This window comes from Lathamus discolor, chromosome Z (genome assembly GCF_037157495.1).
Source record: "Lathamus discolor isolate bLatDis1 chromosome Z, bLatDis1.hap1, whole genome shotgun sequence".
In the NCBI taxonomy this organism is placed as follows: domain Eukaryota; kingdom Metazoa; phylum Chordata; class Aves; order Psittaciformes; family Psittacidae; genus Lathamus; species Lathamus discolor.
Window position 1 is genome coordinate 97,149,699 of NC_088909.1, and position 20,731 is coordinate 97,170,429.

General features: G+C 37.9%; 1 protein-coding gene across 6 annotated transcripts in view; it reads left to right on the plus strand.

The window, feature by feature from the left end:
- The window catches only part of FYB1 (FYN binding protein 1), a 50,553-nt gene extending 30,639 nt beyond the window's left edge, over window positions 1–19,914 (plus strand). For 4 of the 6 annotated variants that reach the window (XM_065661238.1, XM_065661241.1, XM_065661239.1 and 1 more), the window contains 11 exons: window positions 2,192–2,336; window positions 4,265–4,293; window positions 5,458–5,521; window positions 7,008–7,148; window positions 7,828–7,859; window positions 8,916–9,024; window positions 10,372–10,477; window positions 10,782–10,944; window positions 16,186–16,219; window positions 17,330–17,361; window positions 17,477–19,914. In XM_065661238.1, coding sequence (XP_065517310.1) covers window positions 2,192–2,336; window positions 4,265–4,293; window positions 5,458–5,521; window positions 7,008–7,148; window positions 7,828–7,859; window positions 8,916–9,024; window positions 10,372–10,477; window positions 10,782–10,944; window positions 16,186–16,219; window positions 17,330–17,361; window positions 17,477–17,499 — 878 coding nt within the window. In that variant the 3' untranslated portion in view covers window positions 17,500–19,914. The remainder of the gene's footprint in view (window positions 1–2,191; window positions 2,337–4,264; window positions 4,294–5,457; window positions 5,522–7,007; window positions 7,149–7,827; window positions 7,860–8,915; window positions 9,025–10,371; window positions 10,478–10,781; window positions 10,945–16,185; window positions 16,220–17,329; window positions 17,362–17,476) is intronic. The other 2 variants (XM_065661242.1, XM_065661243.1) reach the window with 1 other exon arrangement.
- Window positions 19,915–20,731: the final 817 nt, after the last annotated feature.

The window sequence follows — 20,731 nt, forward strand, 5'->3', positions numbered from 1 at the left end:
CAGGACTGTTCAGCCCGGTGAAGGGAAAGCTCAGGGGGGATATTATAATTGTTCATAAAGATCTGATGGGAGGGTATAAAGAACATGGAGCCAGGATCTTTCTGTTGTCCCAAGAGAACTGATAGATGCAAGAGGCACAGACTGAAACGTGAAATTCTGTGTGAACATCAGGAAACACTTTTTTACTGTCAGGGTGACCAAGCAAGGGAACAGGTTGCCAAAAGAGGTGGTAGAGCCTCCATCCGCTGAGATATCCAAAACCTGATGGGACAGAGTCCTGAACAACCTGCTTTAGCAGATCCTGCTTGGGCAGGGGCATTGGCCAAGATGATCTCAAGAGGCAAGTTCTAATATCAGCTTTTCTGTGCTACTCTGAAGTTTCATTAATAAGTATTTTGCATGGATCATTTTGTACACAGCAAAATAAATGTTGGGGAGGGCTGGAAGAAGGGTATTCTCTTGAACATGTGCAGTCAATTTATTAATACATCTATAATTAATTTACTTTTCATAAACCAGTTCTTGCATCAGCAAACACAAGCTGCACAGGGGTTCTCAGTGACAAGTGTCAATGGTACAGCCAAATTTGTTTCACCAGATGCCAGTAATGGTCTATGAAGAAGACCAAACAACAGAGGAAAATCAGTTCTGATCATTTAAATAAAAAAAAAAAAAAAAGTTACAGATCTGGGGAGAAACACAGTAAAAACTGTGTTCAGTCAGAAGCAAAGGTGGGGGGGAGGGGAGGAATTTTCCATTTTCAGGAAATGCAGAAACATTTTTTCACATTCAGAAAACTCCATTCATGCTCTCTTCTATACAGGCAGTACCCTTGTCTAAAATTCCTCTTAACATAAACAGAGTTCTCAACTGCTTTGCTGTAAATTTCTCCTGATCCATGGCACCCAGGGATATAACCAGACTCTTTTTACAAAAAAAAAAAAAAACAGGCATAAGAGGATAGAATGATAGAATCATAGAATAGAATCATAGAATAGTTAGGGTTGGAAAGGACCTCAAGATCATCTAGTTCCAATGCCCCTGCCATGGGCAGGGACACCTCACACTATACCATCCCACCCAAGGCTTCATCCAACCTGGCCGTGAACACTGCCAGGGATGGAGCACTCACAACCTCCCTGGGTGACCCATTCCAGTGTCTCACCACCGTAACAGGAAAGAATTTCCTCCTTATATCCAATCTAAACTTCCCCTGTTTAAGTTTTAACCCATTACCCCTTGTCCTGTCACTACAGTCCCTGATGAAGAGTCCCTCCCCAGCATCCCTATAGGCCCCCTTCAGATACTGGAAGGCTGCTATGAGGTCTCCACGCAGCCTTCTCTTCTCCAGGCTGAACAGCCCCAACTTCCTCAGCCTATCTTCATATGGGAGGTGCTCCAGTCCCCTGATCATCCTCGTGGCCCTCCTCTGGACTTGTTCCAACAGTTCCATGTCCTTTTTATGTTGAGGACACCACAACTACACACAATACTCCAGGTGAGGCCTCACAAGAGCAGGATCACCTCCTTCGACCTGCTGGTCATGCTCCTTTTGATGCAGCCCAGGATACAGTTGGCTTTCTGGGCTGCGAGCGCACACTGCCGGCTCATGTTCATTTTCTCATCGACCAGCACCCCCAAGTCCTTCTCCGCAGGGCCGCTCTGAATCTCTTCTTTGCCCAATCTGTAGCTGTGCCTGGGATTTCTCCGACCCAGGTGTAGGACCTAGCAATACAGCTTCAGAACGTCTACCAACCTGAAGCAAAATCAGTACAAAGTGTGACTCCCTGATAATGCTCTGTCAGAATCTTTATGTCATGGACTGCCCTAAACCACTCTATGACACTGCAGTTTTACCAAGGTTAACTGAGAAAGGGAGCTTGCCCCACCATTCCTGGAATTTGCATAGAATATTCTTCTTCTGTACCTGAGAAACAAATAAAGGTGAAGTTAACTTGACACCAGCTGAGGAGGGTTTGGGTGTAGATCTGAGACAGGTCTGAGATTTGTATTTGTGTAGAGAGATGGAGACCCAAGCTGAGGCTACTTGGAATGAGACATTTCTTTGAAAGTTTTCAAAGATAATATAGAACAATTCAACCACTGATTATGAACCTTCTGTTAAACACACATCCATTTACCATGAGCTTTAAAACTAGTTCTGCATAATTACATGTTTTCATTCGTTTAGATGGATACATTAAAACAACCATGGTGGAGATTGATTATGATTCTTTAAGAAGAAAGCAACAACAGTCTACCAGAGCTTCTGTGAAATGTCCAGAGAGTGACCAAGAAGTGTACGATGATGTTGGAGAGCAGGACAGTATTAGCAAGTATGTATAAGGAATGCATGAAAAGGAGCCAATGATTCGCCCCAGTCAGCCTGAACAGGGAAAGGTTTACAACATCAGTGCAGACTCTTGTTACAAAAGAACAGCCATTTATATAAGAAGCATGTAACAGCTATTCAGACTGATTTAGTCAGAGGAACAAGGATGCATTCTGGAATCCTGCATCTATTACCACTCATACTCAGGAGAAATCCATACTATTGGAAGAGGACCTGCAGCCTAGCAGTCCAAAAGAGAATAAAATGCAAAACATGCAGGATTACAAATCAGATCTGACTTCAGGCTGGCATTCTTTCAGCAGCCAATATAGTTTTGCATCTGGTATTTTCCCAGGTTGCTCAGTATCAGTTTTCCTCCCTGCACATGTGTCTCATGGCATTGTAAACTAGCCAGAAGTGTTGCTTTAGTTGTTCCAGGTCTTAGGAAAAACTGAGCATTAGGTACTTCATTGAAGAAGTATCTTTGGCCAACCAGTTTCACTATGGCAAGCATTACAATTAACCACCTCAATGCAAGGAATTTAGAAAATTTATTGAATCCAAAAGCAAACAAGAATATTCATACTGTTATACACTAAAATAACAGTGTAAGGAACTTGGAAGGATGAATGAATGGCTCAGATTCATTAAATCCTTTAAGATGTATTTTGCCATTTTTATCTTTTCTAGTGATGAATAGCATTCTGTTCAGTTCACAAGCATGAGTTGTTGGAAGGTCTGACATACATCAGCATGTTTTGAAAGCACTGTAAGAATGCCATCCTAAAAAAAGCCTATTGATCAAACAGTATTGTTAATATTCCAAAATATTCCTAGTGACTACTAAGGCTGTTGTATTTTAGGATATCCAGGCACAAGAGTTCAACAAAATATGTAAAAGTTTGAGAAAGGCTATGACCTGGAAGTAATCTCAGCTACTGTGTAACTACCAGGTTTTTTCAATTACTGTTGGAATACTGGGCTAACATAGAATCCTTGAAATGTTAGAAACATGGACTTAGAGGTAAAGCATCACCCAACGAAAGCTAGTTGAGCATTAAGTTTATTTGTTTAACATTTCCTCTCAAGAAAATCCCCTTATAAGGGATTATTCTAAAAGATGTGGATGCACTCTCTAGTGTTCAGTCAAATTATATTTTTATCCCCATCAAGTTTGACTTCATAAGTTCCTGAGATCCTTTCCAACATGAAATAACTTATGATCCTAAGTCCTATTTTGTACTTTAAAGACAGCAACAAGAATATAAAGTATGTTCTAAATATATTAAATCACTGTGGCTGTAGACGTCAATTTGCATTTCCTTGAAAATGACACTTTATTGGAAATTGCTAACAGTTGCTAACAATTACTAGTAATTAGGACCCAATGTTCTGCTCGTATGAAAATGCACACCTTCATTAGCTTGAAATATCTTTTTTGATTTACGCAAATAGAGAATTTGCTTCACAGATTTACTTCTAGAATACTGTCTTTTACATTAACTAAACATGGTATCATTAATTGTCTCTCATTCTCCTTTTATTTACTGTGAATTTTATACTATTCTTTTCTGATTTGTAAATAATTATTTCCAAGAACAGCATTTTTCCTGCTTTACCTGAACCTACTTAATCTTTCCTCATCTAAGAGCTAGTTTACTTATGAATCAGATAGCACCTTTTCTTTAGCATTAGTGAGAATGCAACTAGCATTTGTAAGAAACTGGTGTGCATGTGGTGAAAACAGAGAGAGAAAAAAACCTGGCACATTTAGTTGTTGCCCATATAGAACACACAAGCACGCCTGAGCTTCCAGTGCGGAACCTGCAGTGCTCAACTGCAAAATGCTGAGAAGTGGTGGGTGATCAGGGGTTTTTCATTTTCCAAAGGATGACTGTTTTTCTCTAAAATATCTCTCACTTGCTTTTCCAGTAACAGTGCTGGACAAAGTGGATCTGGAAGTAAGTTCTACTTTTGAGGAGGAATTGTTTCTGCATACCGCTTACCTTCAAATCTGCACTTTCCAAATAAGACAGTAATTATCCATAACCATGCTAAATATTAGCTAACAGGCAACAAACAAGGAAGTATAGTGGCTAAATTCACTTTCTTTCCATGTATGGGAACTTGGTTTGATTCAGATACTGTGAATCAGAAGCATGCCAGAAGATGACAAAACTAATTTCTTTTTGTGAAGGTAAATCATCCCATAAAACAGCACATACATAATTGGCAAAATATTAACATGAGCAAGAGCTTTTTTGCAGGACAAATTTAGTTCTGAAATAGCCAGTAATACTGGCAATTAAAGCTGAATTTTGCTGACAGAGTTAAGTGGAGCTTCAGTTTCACTGATACTCTGGAGTCCTAACTGGTATGACTGCAGCTGTTTCACACTGTCAAGAATGCACCTTCAAACAGTTTCCCCTTTGGTAGCACATGTATTTTCGGAGGATTCTCTGTTGATCACAAGAGCACAGCTCATCTTCGCAGCATAGAGTTTAGATACGAGTCATGGCAGAAGCATCCCCTGGCAGTGCTGAATGAAGTTGCTGCCAGCTAAGTACAGGTTTCAGTGATTAATCTGGCCAGAGGCTAGAACTGGACATGGAAGATGAGCTAAACGTGCACTGAAGGAGGTGGGGCTGAAAGGTCCGAAGACCCCCCAGAAAAACAACCAGAGACCAAAATGGGGAGCTTACCCTGCATTTGCCTCTTTCTTCTGTGGGTAAGCACAAGATGTCAGTTGTTGAAAGTGTTTGTTTGACATCTTCCATCATCACTCGCGTCACACACAAAAAGGTAAAAGCCATCAGTCATCATAAGGACTGGGCCAAAATTAGCCATTTAGAACTTTATGGAATACAGTGTAAATGCATTTGTTTTCAGTATTCATGCTGTTGTCATTGTCAATACCACATTTAAATGCTGTGAATTGCATTCCTAACTGGCATTAAGTCTAAATCACTGTTTTAATAAGTGGGCTGTACTGGTTTACAAAAAAGATTCCATTTATAAGGATGCACAAGTCGCACACACATATGACATACTAAAGGGGCCAGTAGTGAATACCCTATTCATCAGCATTTAATATAATACATTAATTCATGTTTGATCTGTTAAAGGTATGTTCCCACCTCCTCCTTCTGATATTTATGATGGGATTAATGATGAAGATGCTGCAACCAGGTACGTTTTTATACCATTTTGCTTCTTTAGCAGAGTGTTTTCATTACAGTTTTTAGTATTTTTAAATTAGGAATAATAATTAGCAAGTATTAGAATGATCAGTGATATACATATTGCTGGATATATATCAGGATGGGTTCATGAAGCAAAGAAAAGGGCTCTTTGGTCTTTTGGAGTGGTTTTGCTTTGTAATTAATTTTGATATGTCAGCAAAAGCAGCTGCAGTCATGAAAGTCCACAAATTCCCAACTAGACAGAATAGCTCTGAAATGAGAACAAAGTAAAATGCTAGCTTTCACAGTAACAACATGAAAACAGTAAGCCACTAGATTAATATATAAACGTACAAATACATCTCAATATCTACAAATGATATAACATATATCACAGAATCCCAAGGGTTGGAAGGGACCTAAAAAGATCATCTAGTCCAACCCCCCTGCAAGAGCAGGGTAACCTACAGTACATCACACAGGAACTTGTCCAGGCGGGCCTTGAATATCTCCAGTGTAGGAGACTCCACAACCCCCCTGGGCAACCTGTTCCAGTGCTCTGTCACTCTTACAGTAAAGAAGTTCTTCCTGATGTTAACGTGGAACTTCCTATGCTCCAGTTTACACCCATTGCCCCTTGTCCTATCACTGGATATCACTGAAAAAAGCCTAGCTCCATCATCCTGACACCTACCCTTTACATATTTGTAAACATTGATGAGCTCACCCCTCAGTCTCCTCTTCTCCAAGCTAAAGAGACCCAGCTCCCTCAGCCTCTCCTCATAAGGGAGATGTTCCACTCCCTTAATCATCTTTGTGGCTCTGCGCTGGACTCCTTCAAGCAATTCCCTGTCCTTCTTGAACAGAGGGGCCCAGAACTGGACGCAATATTCCAGATGCGGCCTCACCAAGGCTGAGTAGAGGGGGAGGAGAACCTCTCTTGACCTACTAACCACTCCCTTTCTAATGCACCCTAAGATGCCATTTGCCTTCTTGGCCACAAGAGCACATTGCTGGCTCATGGTCATCCTCCTATCCACCAGGACCCCCAGGTCCCTTTCTCGTTCACTACTTTCCAGCAGGTCAACCCCCAACCTGTACTGGTACATGGGGTTGTTCTTCCCCAGATGCAAGACTCTACACTTGCCCTTGTTAAATTTCATCAAGTTTCTCCCCGCCCAACTCTCCAGCCTGTCCAGGTCTCGCTGAATGGCAGCACAGTCCTCTGGTGTGTCAGCCACTCCTCCCAGTTTTGTGTCATCAGCAAACTTGCTGAGGGTGCACTCAGTTCCCTCATCCAGGTCATTGATGAAAATATATATATTTATAGTTCAGCATTTTAGTGTTTAGCATTTAGTTAAAGAGTCCTCACCTTGTGGTATAGACATCTTTGCCATTAATGAGAATTATGTGCATCAATGGAGAATTTAAATTGGGCCTTTAGAAAAGAATGTTACATTTTACATTGTGATAATTGCATCCATACTCCAAAGGTCTGTATCGCAGGATGAAGATAAGAATGGTATCTGGTCCTGGGGAATCTTGAAGAGGCTAAAAGTCAAAGATGACAAAAAGAAAAGTGTACGAGAAAAAACAACCAAAGTCAATGTGGCAGAAGATAATGGAAATTTGTTGTAAGAGTCTGCCAGGAAATCACAGTGCACATTAACTAATTAAAAAAAAAATTGATCACATGCTACTAACATGTTCTTACAGCAACCTAATGAATCATGCATCAAATTGCAGCTCAGGATGATACTTTTCTGCAAAACCACTGACCTTCTTTCTTTTCACCTCTATAATACAGCTATTTGCTTAATAAGCTGCATTTGTTGCATAAGTCTGGTAATTAAATTGCCCTTTTTTTTTTTTCTGGTGAAGAGTGCCAAAATAATGCATCATTTTTGTGCCACTCTGGTGATGTAAGTTTGCTGTATCCTCAGTTTGAATGTACTTTGCTCACCAGTACAATGTATCTGACACAAACTGGCAAACCTAGTGCCATAATCCAAATTTTAAGAATACTGTGTTCAACAGAATAATGCAAAGATTGTCTTTTACCCATCTTGCCTACAGGTTAGATAAGCAACTGCTGGTTTTACTACCATCTTCTCTCATGCAGATCTGAACCATTTTCCCTTGATTTAATGGTAAAAATCCGTTTAGTCCACGGGTATTGCTGGTGTCAGCAGAGCTTCAAATTGTCTGGAGATTACTTGGAACCCTTGTTGAAATTTTGTTTTTTAAATTACTTAAATGATGCAAAAGCCTATTAATGTGATATAAATACTTAATGAGCACCTGTTTTTACAGCATGCCTCCTTCAACAAAGCAGTTTGGAAAAGGTAATTAACAGCCTATTGTTCAGTCTCCATATTGATTCCCAATCTTTTTTTTTTTTTTTTTTTTTTTTTTTTTTATACATTACTCTGTATTATGCTGGTCACAAAAATACATTCAAGGAAGGAAACAGGATTTCCCATTGATTACCCAGTTCCAGCAAACAAATTTCAAATATCGTGACGGATTTATCTGCAGACAAAGAGATACATACACATTGCAAGCTCTCTGGAAAACAATTTAATGTATTTTTTTTAAGAAGCTGTGATTTTTCTAGTGAGATTACACTATTTTGTTTTATTTGACATTAGTATGAACAGCTAGTTTTGGAAAGAAGTACTTAATGCAAGACTTCAAAAGTAAAAAGAGATGCTTGTTGCTATTTTTATCACTTAACAGTGTTTTTGTGAGAGAATATATACTCGCAAATATCAGCTCAGCCTTGAAATGAAAAGCAAGCTCTTACAATTTTTGAGGCTTTTTCTAGAACTGAGTTCTAAACCTTTTATTTCCCACTGTGATTTTTCTAGCCATTGATTTTATGAGTTCAACAATTGCTTCCTCTCTACAAGTATGTTGAATGTGATTCAAAGTATATTCTTGGGTAAGAGTTCTTTTCACTGCTTTGGCATTGCAAGATGGTCTAAACCCTAACACACATGTGACTTATATTCACTGCTAAGTAATGCTGCATTGACCACAGTGCTATAGAAGTGCCTGTGTGTACATTAAAATCAAACTCCAAAAATATACTTTGATGCAATATGGTGGGAAATGGACTCATTAAAATGAAGATTAAAGGCTATTAAATTAGCCAACATGTGCTAAAACTTGCCTCAGCATCCAAAGATTAAAATATCAGTGAATACCTATTATTATTAATAAAGAGTCTTCTGAAAAGGTTAGCTGGTGTATGTTTTTCACAGTACATTGTGCAAAACAGAGAAGCCACAGTTACTATAGAGAGTAAATGGCTACAGTGCCATAGATTGTAACACAATGTATTCACTACTCAAGGACTGCAAAATGATTTTCCATTCTTTTAAAAACTTTTGTTTCAGATTGTGGAGACAATGACGTTTATGATGATGTAGATTCTTCAGACTTCTCTCCTCCCCTGCCTGACCTCAAGCAAAAGAAAATGGAAATCTCTCCCCTGATTAGAAATCTGTAATACACCGAAAAACATTTTCAAAGTATTTACTACAGGCACATTGATACTAATGCATGATTTGGTGGTGTTCAGTTCTCATGACTCTACCGTTGACAATGGAAGTTGAATATTCCCTGCTTCCATTTCAGAGTGAAATAATAATTAGACTACAGAAAAAATAACCATGCATTGAGTTTCAACAAATTTAGTCCCTGATGGACAAAAGGTAGAAATGAATGCATGGTCTAACAGTATTTTGCTGTAGATTTTCTGCATGTAGTTCTTTTCCTATCAGAATTTGGGGACTGATACTATAAGTACTTGATTTCAGCTGCTGCAATGTGTTAAGAGAAAAGAAGACAGTGTGCTGTTATAGGTATGAAACACATATAGCAGTGTAAAGTTCAGCTTGGAGAACTTCTATCCCTGTATCAGGAAGTTACGGCCATCTCTGGAGCACAGATGTGTTATAAGTACAGATGCATCTATGAAGATGACTGAAACATGTCACATTCTGTTGTACTAACTCCGCTCTGATGAAGTTAAAGTGTGCACTACAATAATCTAGTCTGGAGGCATTAAAACAGAGATAGCTCTTTGAACTCTGTATACAAGTTCCTGTATAGCCTTCCTAAGCTAAATCTAGGTTAGTGCACACACAGGCATACATTCATTATAAGTGAAACTGTCATCTGCAACTCCTAGAGATCAGGAAGGATCAAAAAGTAGGGTCAGACTTTGAACTCCCCTGTATGGCATCAGCAGTTAGGGCATGAAACCCTCCCATGCTCACTGGCATAAGTCAACAGTATTGGGGATGTGGAAAAAACAACTGAACTTGAAATGGGTCGTGTAATGCAGATCCCCTTGTGTAGCAAGGTCTTCTATGGGCGCATAGAACTAACGCAGCTACTGTACAAAAGGCCACGAGGTTTCAGCTGCCTCCACAGTGGGACATGTGTTATTCAGGCTGTTATCCAAAGATACATAGGTTTCACAAAATTTCCTCCTTGCCTAGAGATTCTAAAGTGATGGGGATAATCTGCCTAAACTATTTTTGGTAGATTTAAAGTTCTTATTGCTGTAGCAGCTAGAAATGTCAAATAATTTTCCATATTCACTTATGTGATAGATATATTAACATCAGAACTCACTAAAAGAGAATACTAAGAAAGACAACCCCAACTTTTTATTTCTTTTGAAATCAAATCTGTATTGCATTATCCGTATTAGTTTTGTAGAGCAGCAAAAACATATGAAACACACCTGAAGGCAAATGTATTTTCTCTAAAATTATCAAAAAGTTTGTCGATGTATTCAGATGTATTTTTAATTTAGTTTTTATTTGTAACCTCTTGTTTTAGTTCATCAAAATCAGCAAGGCTTGGAAAATATAAATCAGATGAAAAAGATGCACAGAAGTTTAAAAATACAGAAAGAGAAGAGAAACAGTTCAGAAAAAAGTTCAAAGTAAGTTTTATTCACATAAAATATAAATACTAAAATATCTGTATTGTATCCTCTAATTTGCATCCCTTAATTTGCCAGTTATCAACTATTTTGCCTTCAAATGTGAAGTATTAATGTTCGTAAAAATAGTTATCTGAGTATTTATAAGTCCAAATGCAAGCATGGGCACATGCTACACAGCATAAACAATCTTTTGCCTCATTTTTGAAAATTAACTAATAAGTGGGAATATATTTGTCTAAGAAATGCATGATCATAAGTTTTATGTTGATCATTTTTAATCAGCATCTCTTTATTTTTGCAGTTTGAAGGTGAAATTAAAGTTATATACTCTACCACAGCAGTCCAGGATTTGCCCCAGAGAAGAAGGGGATCTAGAGACTTACAAGTTAAACCAGGGGAGTCTCTTGAAATTATAGAAAGTACAGATGATATCAAGGTCCTGTGCAGGAATGGAGAAGGAAAATGTAAGTTTTATTACAAAGCTGCAGTAAAAATCAAATTATCAGAGAATGATTGAGTCAAGTTGCGTAAAAAATTCTCTACCCTGCCATACTAAAGCAGAGTCTAGTATTTGTCCTTTTCTTTGCCTGGTGGTTGACAAGAGGCAAATTCTTGTTATTTTATTAAGACAGGATTGTCTTAAAGCAATTAAAATTCCAGCAGACAAGAGATACCAAATGAGAGAAAAAGTACAACTTATGTAAATCCTGCTTTGCATCAACTGAGATTGGCAGATGATTTTGTTGCTTCTGTCCCTTATTTGCCAAAAGGAGCATAGCTATAATACCCCACAGAAACTAGTGAAAGTAAAATCCTTGCTGCACCTCTGGGAAACATTTGCCCATTGATTGCAGCCAAGGGAACATCAATAACAATATTCTTACTTTGGAAGCTTAATCTTTCCAAGAGGCTGTGTGGGAAACTGCTTAGGAGTCTTTCCTCCATCCCCTAGCTGGTTCAAGGCATGCCTGCTTGTCTCGGGAGCTGCACAAGGTCATCCAGTATTTCTTCGAAATCCTTGGCTGGGGCCTGCATTGGCAGAAGGTTTTTTGCATTTTTGAAGAAGTCTGGAGTATTTACTGCTGGTTTCAATTTATTAATGTGTTTCTGTTATTTTTCAAATCTCCTAATGAAAATTCACTATGTAGGAAGACTGCATTCAAAGGAGAAGCATTCTTCTGCTCACTTTACTTTTTACCTCTGACCAATGTAGATGACTGTCCAACGCTATATACTTCTCAAGGAGATACAGTCGCTTTCTTTCTTTTTTCCCCACTTTGTACTCATCTGTTACAATCTGGATTATAGCCTTCTTCTTGGCAGGCCTGCATGGTTAGGGAGAATTTCTTGCATGACAACACATATGTTTTTCAAAATACGGGCTACACTAGTGTAGCCACATCCCAAAGTGCAGCTTTCACTGCTGCATTTTTTGAATCAAGCTAATAACAAAGTAGAAAGTAGTTCATGTCGGCTGTTTCCCTCACAGTCTTCAAAGCCTTTCAAACAGTGACAAGAGTGACTGCTTTGCTATGCATAAAAGAGCAAAACAAATAAAAATATCCTCCCTGGAAACCTCTGAATAGATCTCTTGTCAATTTTCACATTCATTACTGAAGTCTGAATCCTACTTTAGTTAGGTGTCTGACAGTTTCAGTTATTTTCTCTAGTTGCACTAGTTTCTCATATCTTAAAGATATGATTTTACCTTTTGAAAGTGAAAGATTAAAAATCAACAATTAAAGATGTTTTTGTTAATTTCTTGCACATGAATTCTTGTGCTACAGACCCTTCACCAGCTCTGTTGCTCTTCTCTGGACCCGCTCCAGCACGTCAATGTCTCCTTTGTAGTGTGAAGGGTGCAAAACTGAACAGAGAATTCGAGATGTGGCCTCACCAGTGCCCAGTAAGGGGGATGATCACTGCCCTGCTCTGCTGGCCACACCGTTGCTGATACAGGCCAGGATGCTGTTGACCTTCTTGCCTGCCTGGGCACAAGCTGGATCATGTTCAGCTCTGTCAGTCAGCACCCCCATGTCGTTTTCTACCGAGCAGCTTTCCAGCCACTGTGCCACAAGCCTGTATCATTGCATGGGGTTGTTGTGGCCCAAATGCAGGACACAGAACTTTGCCTTGTTGAACCTCATACCACTGTCTACAGCCCATTGATCCAGCCTGTCCAGATCCCTCTGCAGAGCTTCCATATCCTCCAGCAGACCAACACTCTCACCTATCTTGGTGTCATCTGCAGATTTACTGAGGGTGCACTGGATGCCCTCATCACTAAACATACTAAACAACAATGGGCCTAACACCAAGCCCTGAAGGACACCACTAGTGACCAACTGCCAACTAGATGTGACACCATTCACCACCACTCTTTGGACTCAGCCATCCAGCCAGTTTCCAACCCAGCAAAGAATCCTCCTATCCAGGCCATGAGCAGCCGATTTTTCCAGAAGTATGCTGTGGGAGACAGTGTCAAATGCTTTACTTTAATCCAAATACACAACGTCCACAGCCTTGCCCTCATCAAGCAGGCAGGTCACCTTACTGTAGAAGGAGATCAGGTTGGTCAAGCAAGAACTGCCCTTCACGAACCCACGCTGACTGGGCCTGATCCCTCTGTTTTCCCACACGTGCTTTATGACCTCACTCAGGATTATCTGCTCCATGACCTTCCCTGGCACAGAGCTCAGGCTGACAGGCCTGTAGTTTCCAGGGTTCCTTCCTGCCCTTTTTGTAGAGAGGCGTCCAATCCCCTGGTACCTGCCCAATAGAACAGGACTGCTATAGATGATGATGAGTGGCTTAGCAAGCTCCTCTGCCAGCACTTTTGGGTGGAACCCATCTGGCCCCATAGACTTGTGTATGTCTAAGTGGAGCAGGAGGTTGCTAACTATTTCTTCCTGAATTATGGGCACTTGAATCAGCTCCCCGTCTCATCCAGTTCAGAGAACTGAGTACCCTGGGGATGGCTGTGTGACTATTAAAGACTGAGGCAAAGGCAGTATTAAGTACCTCAGCCTTGTCCTCATCCTCAGTCACTAGGTTTCACCCAGTATTCAGCAGAAGACAGAGGCTCTCTTTGGCCCTTCTTTTATTGCTAATATCTTTGAAAAAACACTTTTTATTATCTTTGATGGCAGTGGCCAGATTTAGTTCCATCTGTGTCTTTGCCTTTTGAACTTCCTTTCTCCACAACCTAACAACATCCTTGTACTTTTCCTGGAGTGACATTCCCTTCTTCCACAGGTGATAGATTCTCTTTTTTACCCTGAGTTCCAGCAATATCTCTCTGTTCAGCCAGGATGGTCTCTTCCCCAGCAGTCTGATTTTTGGCACATAGGGGCAGCCACTCCTGCACCTTAAGGATTGCATTCTTAAAGAGTATCCAGCCTTTCTGGACCTCTTTGTCCTTCAGTAATGTTTCCCAAGGAGTTCTGCCAACCAGTGTCCTAAATAGGCTGAACTCAGCCCTCTGGAAGTCTAAGGTGGAGATTTTGCTGACCTTCTTCCTGACTTCTCCAAGGACTGATAATTCAATCATTTTGTGATAGCTTTGGCCAAGACGGCTCCAACCATCACTCACCAGTACTTCTCTGTTTGGAACAGCAAATCTAGCCAGGCATCTGCCCTAGCTGGCTCACTCACCAGCTAGGTCAGGAAGTTATCTTCCATACTCTCCAAGAACCTCCTGGATTGTTTCTTCTCTGCTGTGTTCCACTTCCAGCAGACATCTGTTAGGGTGAGGTCCCCCCCGAGAACAAGGGCAAACGATCATGAAACTTGCCCCAGTTGTTTGAAGAACACTTTATCTGTAGCTTCATCCTGGCTAGGTGACCAGTATTAAACAGATGGTAGTGCAGATCAGTGTCAGACAAAATATGATCACATAGAATTAATGTCTTTCTAGGCAACCTTCAGGTCCATCACAAGACAGAGATTTTCCTTAAAAGGCAATGTCTTTAATGCATTATGGCCTTCACATAGCAAATTGCTAATCTACCTTATATATAGCATATTCTGGAAAAAAACCCCACCCTTACTTACATTTGAAATTTATAGCACTATCTAATATCTACCTATTTTAAGGTGGAAATACACCAAGTTAAAATGAATTATGCAAACATTTCTTTATGAAGAAAAGCAGTATATAAGAATTAGCTATTTATTACAATTTGCAGGACTATCTTGCCAGATAATTTTTTTCAATATTCCATACAGGAATCATAGGACATTTCACATTGGCCATTCAAAGACTCTGCCAATATGACAAGTTTTGGGAACAGTACCAGCTCATTGTGACTGATGCCGGTTTGCAAGGGAAGGTTTCCTCTACTAGTAAATATCTTGAAAAGTGTAATTTCAGTTAGAACAAAATTAGGGTTTGGATGTGAAAAAGGCTTAACACAAAATATGAGATTATCTGGACATTACTGTGCATTTATATTAAAAGAAAAAAAAGTGAGAGAGACTTGAGAGACTTTCATGTCTTGTGTATCGGAAAAGAAAAATTCCTTAAGGTAAAACTGCAAGATCTGGAGATTCAGCTGGACTGACCTGAAGGATTGCCACAAGAAATATTAGCAGAAAGCTGATACTTTCTATACTATATGATGGTTCTTCTAAGTACATGGAGCAGTATCACCTCCAGGAATTAAAGGAAATTTACAAGTCAGGCTAGCAAATTTATTCTAAAATCTACTAATTTTGTATGAACTACTAAAAACCTGACATTTTAGTGTGATCATGTAAGCCTCCTAATGAATAAAACAAGGAAACTTATACAGTAATTTCAAATATAACACAAGATCACATTTCTCATTTTAGCACTGTCCTAATTTTGTATCAACATACTAATGTTTACCTACAAATATTTAATTACTGTTGCAGCTTTCTCTTTGCTTGCATGTTACACCAACTGACAAATATTTCTGTAGATATCTTTTACTAAAGACAGCAAGCATTATTTTCAAGATGTTAGATATCTTGAAGAATATATGCAGTTTTATCTAATTAGTAATGCAGCAGAGTAATAAAATATTTCACTAGTGAGCAGCTTTTCTAAGGTATTTCCATTATCTCTATAAAGAGCTCTTACTAATATAATACAGTTAATGATTAATTGGTATATACATCTTGAAAGACATTCTGTCCTATATGCATATTTCTGGTTTTTACTATTATAAATAATATGTGGTTATTATTATACCACATTTTTTGATATAATTCATAAACTGTACTTTATTTTGTGTTAATAGCTATTATTTCACACCTCTCCCATGCAACCAGGAAACTAAAATATAAGATGAAAACCTAATCTCACACAAACTGTATTACTATATCCTCCTTTCAGCATTAATTTTGTACACCATGGAAACTACTGCAACAAAACAAGAAAAATGAGATTTTATGAATATGTGAGGTACCTGGCACAGGAGTCATCTAACTGGTTTTGGAGCTACTATAGTATTCTGATTCCCTATCTCAGGCACCAAGCTATGTTAAACAAGCAAATAATGATTAAAACTAAAATTGGACATAGCATAATTTTCCTCAAGTATATACCTATTTTTCATTGTTATCCACCTATTATGTCTTTCTGTCTGAAACAGCTAAAAGAGAAAAACTGTATTTCACTTGTGCTAGCAATGGAATAACATGAATATTTAATTAAATACATATATATTTCAATTTTACAGATGGCTATGTTCTGAGAAGTGATTTAGTTCAGAAGTAAGTACAAAGTTATCTATTTGAAAAAAATTGTTGTAGCACTGTTTTGCTCTAAACTGTTTGTTAAATAGAAGTGAAACGTAGTTATTTTAGTAGGTCATTCTAGTCCTGCAAATTCATTTATTTTAGCGGAGTTTAGATTTTTCAAGAATTAGTCACACACATCCATGTTGGAAATTTTCCAGGGCTCCATTCCTCATTGCTTAACCATAAACTCTGGTTTAAATCACGAAAAATTACACAAATTAAACATTATTAGTACTAGAATCTATTACTGAATGGTACGTTACTGGGATTAAGCGTATTGATCCCATTTTCAACTATTTAACTAACATGGACCGATTTTTTTTAGGTTTAATATTACTTCAGTCTCATTGGGATTGAGCAGATTTGGCTCAGTATTGCTCCAAATAATTGCATGGAGTTCAGCACTTAGGTTCTAATTCAAAACTCTCACCAGACAAAGTCTTTCCATTTCCTTCAATGGGCCTTATGTTAGACCCTTAAGCATCAAATCAGATGTCACTTTTAGAATTTAGGCCTGCAAACACTTATACACACATTTCTTATATGTATAAATAGCCTTATTGGCTTCCATGGGCCTATTCATGTATCTAAGTGACATATTGTAAAAATTCACAGAGCATGTATCATTTATCAACATCATTACCTAAATTCATTAATTAAATAGCTGCTACTCCAAAACCATTATGGCATTGCCAAATACAGAAACAAGTAAGAACTTCAAGGGCATAATAATTTTTTTTGCTCATCTTTTCTGGTTTTCATTTAAAAAAAAATCAGTAAGCATTTAATTGTTTTATGGCAGTATCTATGAGTTTGTTAGAATAGCTACTTAAAAGCTCAATCAAAAAACTTTTAATGAAAAAAGCCTTGCATGTTAGAAATGTATCCAACTCTACGCTGTACTGAAAATCTTTTGACATGACCATCTTGTTCAACACAGTACTGTTACCGCAAAGACTGCACTCTCCTAATTAGCTAATTAACTCCTTCATAGCATGTCTGCACCATACACGTACGCTATTTTGTATCTGCATGCAAGTAGTAATATCAATTTTTTACATACATTATTTTTTTAATTTACAGTGATGGAGAGATTTACGACGATATTGGTGATGGTATGTTGAACATTTCAAACAATACAATAACAGTATTCAATTACACCAAATAACTTTATTCTTGAGTTGAAATACTATATAATATTAATATTTTTGCATTTTATTTCCATTTCAGATTGCATCTATGATAATGATTGAGGCAGAATTTTATTCAAGTAAGAGGTTCATTGAAGATCAAAATCTATTTCAGACTTGCTAATTGTGAAAGCAAGAGAAGTCACTAAAGCTGATTACAAGTTAACTTAGTTACACTCTTACAAATGTACAGTTAATATTTTTTTAGGATTTCAGTGTTCTTGCATTCCTTGCTTTGTATGACATTTGAATTACTATTTATCTGAGCAATTAAAATTCAGGGAATATGAGCTAAAGTTAAGGTTACCATATTCCACTTTCTTTCCACATTTAGGATAGTCCATGTAAAAACACTTCTTCAGCTAGCTATACCCAAAGAGACTAGTTCAGGTCTGTGAAGGATGCAGACGACAACAAGCCCTGGGAACAGGTTTTACTCTGGCTCTGATCTATTAACCACCAGAGACTCCCACTCTGGGGAGGACAGTATCCTGAAAAGAAATGCTTCCTTTAGTGATAACATCCTGTTGTGAAAACAGGAAATCAAAAGTGGGCATCAGAGAAGACAATACATTGCTGACCTGCCATTCCAACTGCAATAGTGTTAGCTACACTGACATGTACACCCATGTACCATTATTGCTCAAGTTTCTTTTTCTGTGTTGTACTAATGATAGAATATCTTTCTCTAAGGTTCATTTGACTATTCTGTAAGTACTTTTTGACTAACAGTAAATTAGTAACAATGCTATCTGTCTTACATACAGCACTCTGAGATATAAACCATAGAACAGCATAGTATAGACTACAGATTATAGTATAGCACTGCTCAAAATATATTCAGAACATTTAGGTTAAGATTTAGTTCCTGTTTAGTTTGCAGATATATTGCTGTTGCCACTATAGTAATTTAGGCATTAAAATGGACCTATAAACTGATGATAAATTGATGGGAAATAACTTATAGATTAAATATATATTTTGATAATACCTTTTTCATCTAAGTACTACATTTTAGACTTGGCTGAATGAGAGTATAGAAACAACATTTATTCCTAAGAATCATTGTGGTGATGTTCTCTGAATGAGCAAGTAGCAAACGAAACTAAAATGAACAATGAATCATAATAATAAATATCGCTTTGCACTTACATATCCGAACTCACTGGAAATCAAAAGACAGTTATAGTGAACTACCAGTAAAGAGGGTTAGCATGCACAGAAAATGGAACATATACTTTTAATGGGTGATCCTTTCTCTGTAGTGCAAGATAATCAAAAACCTGTAATAACCAATGTAGCTGGATCAGTGTAAGCAACTCCTCTTGATAATCAAGGCTCCTATAATCCTCAAGGGAAGTAAAGTACACTGTGCAAACCAGTGTAATGCAGCAAACTAGCAAGTTTAGCTTACAAACACAACATTTTTGGCTCTGTTGAAGTCAGTGAGTTTTGGTCTTACCTTCAGTGGTGCTGAGATTTCATCTTACACAAGTGCCTTTTACTGACAGTTCAAAATACAGTAAATCTTGAAGGAGGTGTAATGCTACGGGGATATCAAACTTAACTGTTGAGATAGTAGCCTATAAGCTGTTTTATACTGTATTTAAAATCACTTATAATACACTGAAAAGCTATATGTAAACTTGAGATTCCTGTTCAATATTTGCTATTCAAACCAGCATCCAGGCATAGAAATACCAATTTTCTGTGTAAACATCAGCATGAGCACCCAAATTTTAAAAATTACCTTATTATATTGAGTGCAATGAATGCATTTGAATGGTTATTTGACTACATTGATGCTGGTGGTTTATTTATTTTTCAAGGGCATTCAAGAGGGTATCCTCATCAAAGTACTGATACGCCAAAGAACTGAGAAGGAAGGCAGACATTTAGAAATACACAATCGCTTGTTAGTTTTACACAGTTAGCTGTCACAAAAGAGTCTGTGTTAAATTCTAGCATATATGCCCAGTCTTGGTTTAGTTTCAACTGATAGTAAATTTCACGTGTTGCACTAAGATCAACACATAAACTTCCCTTCTGAGTATAGTTTATCTATCTTGTATTAAAGGACTTCGGTAGAATACAAACCTCTTTTGTCCCCCTGAAAAAGAAGTGAATTTTATTCTTTGTGAGATTTTTCAGTCATATATTTTTAATAGCTTTTAATGTTCTTAGCCTTGATGTGCTGTAGGTACTGTGTTTCCTTACTGAATACATTGAATTTGTCATATGATACATCAAATAATGAAAAGAAATAATCATAAGATTCTTTAAGCTAAAAATCTGTGTATTGTTTGTGCAGATCAAATATCATGTGGTTGTTACAGGGTATATAAATGTATTTAAAAGGTACTACACACTGAAAAATTACTGTATTGTATATTTTTTCTTTTCATTATTTTACCAACTTTGTTAACTGGATCCATTTTTTTCTCTCTTCTGAATAAAAATGTGCTTTTTGACAAGAAATGTGGGTGCTCTATTTTCTGCCAAAGTAGAACAACAGCTGAACAGTAACTTCTGAAAATTATCACCGAGCAGCTAGCAGAATGAAAACCAACTTTATTGGCAGCATAACTACAATACGGCATTTCTTTGTCAGTAATTACTATCCAAAAAGTGAAATGTAAGCAGAAAATATTCCAGGAAGAAAAATCTATACTTAAGCAGTTTAATAAAGTCAGTATTTTAAGGGCTTCTCACCTGTAATTTATTTTGTTATCTTTTGAAGAACATCAAGAAAGAAAACTGTTCTCTCTGGTTATTTTTCCCTCCCCAAACTCGGTCTGTAATCCTGGAGTATTTGGCTTTGCCTGCTAAAACATTCAGCAGTGAAAACATCAAAATATTGACATAAAAATTAGACTTCAGCATGAACACCACAGCTATGGTAAACAGAGATGTTTTCATCTGTGTTTTACCTCTATGCTGCATCAGTAAACAAGCTAAGCAAAACCAAAACTGGGAGTGCAATAAAGGCTTCTCTAATTCAGGAGCTTTAGAGCATTTCTTTGCTGTTAGCACAGGCTCTGGACTGCAGGAATGCAGCTGATCTCCTGTGCATTCCTGTGTAAGAGGTTTATATTCCTGATCCACATAATTGCAGATCCCTTGGCTACTTCTCCCACTGTAGTAACAAAACTCCTCTATGTGCGATCTTGTTGCACAATCCACCTCAGCTGTGAAGATCAGTGCTTACTGAGGGAAGGAAACTCAGTGGAGGAACCTAGATTCACTGTGTGTGACTTACATTACCTCTCACCACAACCTTACTTCATGACAGCTA